The sequence below is a fragment of the Chaetura pelagica genome, unplaced genomic scaffold (assembly GCF_000747805.2).
Source record: "Chaetura pelagica isolate M959 unplaced genomic scaffold, ChaPel_1.0 scaffold55, whole genome shotgun sequence".
NCBI lineage: Eukaryota > Metazoa > Chordata > Aves > Apodiformes > Apodidae > Chaetura > Chaetura pelagica.
This window is the reverse complement of record NW_009953571.1, coordinates 5187500-5195628: the sequence shown is the minus strand read 5'-3', so window position 1 is coordinate 5195628 and position 8129 is coordinate 5187500. Positions and strand designations below refer to the sequence as shown.

The 8129-nt window shown below is 41.0% G+C and overlaps 1 protein-coding gene across 1 annotated transcript in view; it reads left to right on the top strand.

Moving 5' to 3' along the window:
• The window catches only part of RPAP1 (RNA polymerase II associated protein 1), a 37404-nt gene that overhangs the window by 14428 nt on the left and 14847 nt on the right, over positions 1-8129 (top strand). Inside the window, exons 7-13 of the mRNA XM_009999572.1 lie at positions 1084-1199; positions 1610-1708; positions 2151-2252; positions 3043-3210; positions 3900-4082; positions 6539-6673; positions 6849-7028. Coding sequence (XP_009997874.1) covers positions 1084-1199; positions 1610-1708; positions 2151-2252; positions 3043-3210; positions 3900-4082; positions 6539-6673; positions 6849-7028 — 983 coding nt within the window. The remainder of the gene's footprint in view (positions 1-1083; positions 1200-1609; positions 1709-2150; positions 2253-3042; positions 3211-3899; positions 4083-6538; positions 6674-6848; positions 7029-8129) is intronic.

Below are 8129 nucleotides of genomic sequence, written 5' to 3'. Positions count from 1 at the left end.
GCAGGAAAAGATTTGAAGAAAGAAGAGCATCTCAGTGGGACTCTACTGTTCCTTGCAAGAGAAGACCAGAGCACTAGGATTAATAGCTGCAATGCAAATGAGTTCTGGGCTGTGCCAGCAGGAGTGATGCTGCTGTTTTTGATGCCCTCAGACTGCCTGTTCTGTCCTTAAGTGTGATTGCTCTTGAGACAGCAAAGACTTCTTAACTCATCTCTTCTCATGCTAGTATGGAATAGTATCCTAGGAGCGAAGCATTGCCTTTTCAGTGTTTGGATCATTTCTATTTATGTCTCACCTATCCTTTCACTTGTGTGATTCCTCCACTTGCTGATCTGTCTCTTTCCCAGGGGAACTCTTGTGATGTCAGGCATAAATGTCTTGTTTCTCAAATTCTTCTAGTCAAAGCTTTATAAAAAGTTAAATCAGTAATTTCTTCTGTTAGTAGTTGCATCTTGGAAATTCTTGTTCAGCTGTCCAGTTTCCCCGCTGAGCTGTTGCTCAGACAAGCTGTGCAAATTTCCAGCTCTTCAGATATTTTCATCCTGAGCTGACCTCCTCAAGCCTTTAGAGAGGGACACAGAATGAACAGCAGCATAGCAAATGTGACAAAAGCACGAATAGTAGTGTTTGTGCTCTCTCCAGTGGATCTAGACCAAAGTCATACTGGCTTCTAGTAATTTGCTTGAACCTCTCAACATTAATACTTCTGAATCATTTCACATCTCCCCTAACACTCCCTTCCTTAGATTATATTAGCTTGCTTTCTCAAAAGTAGGGCTTTCTGTCCTGCTTCTACTGACTTGCTTTATTTGTGTCCTGACTTCTGTTCAACTTCTCCCAAATTAGCCTTATCTGCGAGTTTTGTTACAATGCAAGTTTACTTCCTCTTCTAGCTCTCCTGAAAGATAGAAAAATGCTGTAAGTCTTTGATGCATCAACCAACAGTCAGTTTTAAAATTTTCTTCTTATTCTACATGAATCCTATATTTGGTGCCATCTTTAAGCCAAGTAGGTTGGCAAAGAGCTATTTTCTTTATCCATACTTGAAAGATAAGATTTCCTTTTTTTCCCTTCCTTACACAGATGATGATCTGCCTGTGAAGCCCAAGAAGGAATGGATTCACATGGACAATGTGGAATTTGAGAAGCTGGAATGGATGAAAGATTTGCCCTCACCCCGACAGAAGAAAACCAAAAAGGTTTGAGAACAGAATCTGGTATTTTTCACATTTATGCCTGGATCATGCTTGTCAGCAGTGACAGTTTTGAAGGCTTCAAAAACTAGTCCTCTGGTTACTCAATCTGTAAGATTTCACCAGGCTGAAAAGTGCCCGAGTTTCTCCCGCAGGGGTACGATGGGACATGGTCAGTTCAGTCTGTAGTGCTCAAGAGGGTGAGAAAGTGAGAGTCTAGCAGTTGTAATCTGAGATGAAACAGGTCTGAAAGCTAAGAAAAAAGGAGAGAAGGGAGTAAATTTTTTTAAGAATTTGAGGCCTGACCTGGGGACTTCTTGAACCTTCCAGCAGTAGATGTAAGAAATGGTATTTTAAGTGATGAATGGAGTGGAAGGCAATAGCTATAATCTTTCTCCCTCTACCATTTATTGCAGGGAATGCAAGCTCGGTTCAGTTTAAAAGGAGAATTGATTCCTGCAGATGCTGATTTACCAACACATCTAGGACTGCATCACCATGGAGAAGAGGCAGAGGTAGGTGTAATACAGAAAAAAGGGCACGCCCATTTCTGTTATATGGGTTTGATTTGGCAGATTGCTTTTGTGTTGAGGTTTTTAATGACTAAAACCTCTGGGAAGTGAGGATGGGTGACTTTCTTTTGAATCTAGCTCCTGCAGAGAAGTTGAGTCTGCATGCATTAACTGCTTTACTTTCAGCAAACTCCAGTCATGCTTTTTCTCTTTAATGTCATTAAGGATATTCATGTTGGAAAAAGCTGCACATACATGCTTTTCTTAAGAAGCTCATTTTTCTCTTGTCACATCAATGATTTGAATCTCTTTTGCAGTTGCCTCAAAGCAACACACAACGTTGCATTTCAGTTCATTTCCCATTATGCAGTATTTTACAGTCAATCTTATTTTAAGAGCCTATTTTTACCTATAGCTGATTTGTTTGTTTTGTTTTCTCATTTAGAGGGCTGGTTATTCTCTCCAAGAGCTCTTCCATTTGTCTCGCAGCCAAGTTATTCAACAGAGGACACTGGCTCTACAGGTCTTAGGTCGTATTGTTCAAAAGGTAAGTCACTTTCCATGAAATTTCTTGTCATAATTCAAGTTTCTGGTGCATCACGGCCTGGGTTCTCTAGTACTAGTTGTTTGAGTTCTACTTTTCGATGAAGGTGAGCAAAATCACCAGCAGGGCATTCTTTTTCACTGAGCATCACCTAGCTGTTAGGAAAGATAAGTGTCGGGACATTACAAACTGAGTTTCAGGTTTCTCTGGAGGGAGATGCTTCCAAGTGTTGTTCAGCAGCAGTGCTGCAACTTCCATTCTGTTAGTGCTTTGGACACAGGTTCTTTTTTTGGTGTTATTTCTGTGACAAACCTATCTTTGGCAATGACCATTTCACTCCTGTTTTCTGAGCCAGCTTATGATGTGTTTTTTCTGTAGGAAGTGAGAATGAACCAGCCTACTCATAGAACAATGTGCCAATAGCATAAAGCAAAATGAGTATTTACTTCTGTGCACAGTTCCACCAAACTCTTAAGGGATGTGCTAACCTTCCCTCCAACAGTGGTGGAGACAGGGAAGAAGAAAAAGTGTGGTTTTCAGAAGAATGATAGAGCAGAACAGGGTGAAGTCAGAATGTGGGTCCAGACTTGAGAAAGAGAGGTTTCCTGCACTAAGGAACTGGAGTTTTGTGCCTTTGTAGGATGAAAGGAGGAGAAAATACAGGAAAAAAAACCCTGCACACTGTTTAGCTTCTTTACAGTAGAAATAGGAAGAGGTAAACATGCAGAAGGTTGAGATGTACCAGCTGAGATTGGGCAGCTCTAACACTGGCTCTGTGTGTCATATGTTTCAGGCCAGAGCTGGAGAGTTTGCTGCCTCCTTGAAGGGCAGCATTCTGCAACTGCTGCTTGATGCTGGGTTTCTCTTCCTGCTGCGCTTCTCTCTGGATGATGCAGTGGATAATGTCATGGCAGCATCTGTTGGCGCTCTGCGGGCTCTGCTGGTGTCACTTGATGATGAGGTGAGACAATCGTGAAGTGCCTGGGCTTGATTTCATGTTGAGCTGAGGAATAATATTTTATAATATAAAACATTTTGGAGGAAGTAGGTCTGCTATGGGAGCAATCCACTCTGTGGAAAGTTAATCTATTGCAGTATTACCTCAGGACTTGAGAGTATCTGACACTGTCATTAGCTGTGAACAAAAGAGGTGGGGTTTTTTATTTGTTGAAGCTGTTCAAAAAGCCAAACAAACGTTAACAGATACACCAGACAGTCTTTAACTTAACTTAATAGCAATTTTTATGTGATCATTTGGTATGATTCAGTAGTTCCACACAGGTCCAGAAATGGGAATAGAGTCAGTAAATGGCAAATTCCAGTTCAACTTCTAGAGCCTTGGTGATTTTTATTTATTTTTGTCTTAAACGTTTTTTTCAGTTTCTGTTACCTATGTAGTGAATTTCATTCACCTCAAAATAACTGCTTTTCATTATTTCCTGAGTGTGTGTGGGTCATAGGGTAAAATCACTTCTGTGAAAAAGCATGGCATTCTATGTGGACATGTTTAGAATACTCCTTATTGTGCTTCTGTTTTCCTGGGGTTAGGTGGGAATCAATAAAGCATTCCATAATTAAAAGCATCCTTGAAAACTTTTGTCTTCCATGATGTGAGAATGTGAGAATTTTATGCTTTTACTCTTGTTGTAGAAATACCTTGATTGGACTTTCTCATGGTATCAAGGGATGGCTACATTCCCCTTTGTCCCCAGCAATGAAGAGGAAGAAGAGGAGGAAGAGGAAGATTTAAATGGAACAGATAAGTCTCAAGATAAAAAATCAAAGGATGAAAACAAGCCAGATCCAGATGTGGCCCGATATGATGTTGTAAAAGTAAGCACAGAGCTATACCTGAAATCTTTTTAGGAAGTTCTGCACAGTGGCTGTCTGTGGTGTGAAACATCTCTCCTGTGGGTGCTATTAAGAACATTCTGAACAAGAGTTGGAGCTCTTCCCTGGCTTTTGAATGTTATGTTTCTGTCATATATTACTAGGAGGGTAATTTTACTGATCTCTCAAAATGTTGAGACTTGTCCTGTGTGATTTCAGTGTCATTAAGTATTTCTAACTGCCTGTTAGAGATACAACAAGCACATGGATGACCACGTACGACTTGCTGAAAGACTGCCTGCAGACATGATGTTCAGGCTCACTTACTTGAGCTGGAAGTGAAAAGGTTCCAGACACTATTGAAGTGTCTGCAGACACTTATGTGAAGTTAAACATGAATATTACAGCTAGATACTTCAGAACTACTTAGGTTTGAACAATTATATTATTTTTGTATTCAACATAATGGTTGGAGAGCAGCCCTGAGGAGAAGGACTTGAGGGTGGTAGTTGATGAGAAGCTCGACATGAGCTGCCAGTGTGTGCTGGAGCCCAGAGAGCAACTGCATCCTGGGCTGCATCAAAAGAAGTGTGGCCAGCAGGGCCAGGAAGGTGATTCTGCCCCTGTGCTCTGCTCTGGTCAGACCCCACCTGGAATATTGTGTACAGTTCTGGTGCCCTCAGCACAAGAAAGATACAGACCTGTTGGAAGGGGTCCAGAGAAGGGCTACCAAGATGATCAAAGGCCTGGAGCAGCTCTGCTATGAAGACAGGCTGAGAGAGATGGGGCTGTTCAGCCTGGAGAAGAGAAGGCTCCAGGGAGCCCTTATAGAGGCCTTCCAGTACTTGAAAGGGGCCTCCAGGAAGCTGGGGAGGGGCTTTTCGTTAGAGAAGATAGTGATAGGACAAGGGGTAATGGTTTTAAACTGAGAGAGGGAAGATTTAGGTTAGATATTAGGAAGAAGTTTTTCACTACAAGGATGGTTAGGAACTGGGATGGGTTGCCCAGGGAGGTTGTTGATGCCCCATCCCTGGAGGTTTTTAAGGCCAGGTTGGACAAGGTTTTGTGCGACCTGGTCTAGTGGTAGGGGACCCTGCTTATGGCAGGGGAGTTGGTACTTGATGATCTTTGAGATCTCTTCCAACCTTAATGATTCTGTGATTCTATGACATAAGAGGGCTATTGCATTTCTCAAATTTCACTCTTCATATTTGCATTTTTCAGATACAGTGTTACAGCATTAGGAGGGAATTCCTCACATATTTAAGCCTAATCCTGCATTCCTGAGAGAAGATCTAAAAATAGCAATCTTCGCTATCTCAAACCCAACCTTGGTGGAGATAATGTAACTCTCTTGCCTGCTACAATCATTAAAACCTGTGATCACATTAGTTAATCTATATGCTTCAGCCTGTATTTGAATGGGACTTGATTAAAAGCTGAACTGTATGAATTACTGTGCTTGGGCATCTGATCTTGTTTTGAGTTTTTGTGATTTCAGATGTATTCTTCTAGGTGGCACTTAAAAACGTTTAATAAAAGAGTTAGAAGAGATGAGATCAGTTTGTGATTCTGGAAACAGTTGTATGGTTCAGCATAAGGAATTTTAACTTATTCCAAGTGGCTTAAATTCAGCAGATATTTGGGATAAAATATCTAATGTTACAGTTGTTGTGAAATTCCATTTCACATCTGCTAATTGGCTGCTACAGCCCAATTACTCCACACAGTTAGAAACATAAGTATTTAAAGTGGCAGCTGAACTTGGTCAGGTCTAGAGCTACAACTTTGCTTGGCTACAATTTTTAAAACTATTGATACTATGAACTTAGGTGTTGTGAAGTTGTGTTTTCCTAGAACTGGGAATGCATAATGCTGTCACTTAAACTGAAGATTTGTTTCCTAGCACCACCACTGATAGAGCGGTCTTCTGCTCTGTGAACCATAAAACAAAAATAACATTATGCATCTCTCTTTTCCTACTGCAGGATAGGGATTGGTTCTGCTTTCTGCTTCTCTCAGCTTTCTCTGACATAATAGGTACTATCAGACAGGGTGCTGCATTAGGTGGAGGTGGTGTCTGACCAAAATGATTCAAGGAGTACAAGAATCCTTTTCAGCCTTGTTAGGTTTTAGTAGTCCTTCATAGGGAATGTTGTTTTCCTCTTCCTTGTTACTTAGAATTTCTTACTCTGGATGACCCAAGTATCCAAACCCCACCAGTGGTTTGATGTGGAACATATGTTAGTTACTTACTATTAGCTCTCTTGAGCTAATTCTTGCTCATTTGTGAGCATACCGGCAAATTCTCAGAAACATACTTGTTTCCCCACTGGTAAGCTTAACACCTTCTCTCTGCAGAAGAGGTAATTGAATCTGCTTTTGTCTTCCAGCAGCTGCAGTTCAGAGAGCAGTCATAAGGAGCACAATGGATTTTTTTTCTCTTCTTCTCCTTTCAGGGACTTTTGAAGACACGGATCCAGCACCGGCTGAGGTACATCCTAGAGGTGGTACGACCTGTTCCAACAGTAGTCCTGGATATACTGCACATCCTTACCCACATAGCAAGGCACTCCACTGAAGCATGTAACCAGGTAAATCTTCTGTTGTACCAAAACTCTGAAATGGTAGAGAAAGGTTTGAAAAAGGGAAGAAAGACACAGGTAAAGTTATGACAACAAGATTAGACACGTGTATTTTCCACATGTCTTCTGCATGTTTGTAATGGCCTACCATTAGTTATTTGTGCTGCCTGCTGTTTCTGTGCAGCTGCTTGACTGTCCTCGGTTGATTGAGACCATTGTCAGAGAATTTCTCCCTACTCAGTGGGATCCCCAAGTGGCTGAACCAGGTTACTTGCTCACCAGTCTCCATGGAATTGCTTGTGCCACTGCTATGAAGTTCATCAGAGTATTGGCATCTGGAGGCCGAAATGCAACAGCCAGGCTGGTGAGTGATTCTCAGAAGAGCTCTTTTGATTGCAAAAGCCTTTGTTCTCTGTGCCTTACTTTCTAAATAAAGATGAATGATTAATTGGAAGTGACTGAGCTGAAGCTGAAATAGTCGTCGTGAAGAAGGTATGTATGTCTTTTGAAGGATCTGTTGACAACATCATAGTAATGATGCCTTCTACTGTGTACCAGCAGAAGAGCCATCTCAATATTTTCTCTGCTTTTTTGTTTTATATAGCACAGTTATGCAAAATCACATAGCACAGCTCAGTGATACTGACCAGCATCAGATGTTTAGAGCACACACTGGTGTGCGTGCTCTTCTTTCATGTTCCAATGGTAGGCAGTTTAGGACTGTATAAAGCAGAGATTTAATCCCTATCCTTGTGTTTTACAACCCTGGTTGATCTTTTCTGCCATTCATTTGTCTTAGTAACTCTGGGGTAATTTATCAGTATTTCCACCTCCTTTTATCTACTTCTAGACAGGTTTTCCACTTCAGAGATAATTGCATTCATTCATACAGGTCATCACACTGGTGCTATAAATGCATAAAATCTACCAAGAGCAGCAACCATTACAGTTCCATGAGCACTTCTTAGGGCTTTTGGTTCAGTATTGTTAATAGCATGTAATAAATTGCCATCAGCAAATTGCTAACATCAGCACAAGAACACCTGTGTGTGTATAAAATACATTGAATAATGTGCTGATAATGGATAGTGAGATACGTAAAGACTGCAAGTGGTGCTAGGAACATAATAGAAAAATCTCTGAATTTTACTCTATTTCAGGCTTTGTGTACTCCAGGTGCTTCAGTGCATGTAAGAACTGCCTACAAGGTTCCTGCCACTCAGGTTTAGGTTCTGTTGCACTTGCATATGGCTTTTTACAGGCACTTAAACACAGGAATGGATAATAAAAAATAAATAAAAATTATCAATGTCAAAATTTATTTTAGCCAACAACAAAATTCTTCCACCTTCCTCCTCTGGAAGTAAATTTGACTTTGTCCTGTGTTCTGTAGGAGGGGTGTCAGAATTGACAGTTGATTCATGAGCTCCTTTTGCTTTCTTGCTGGTGTGCATTGATTTCCCTA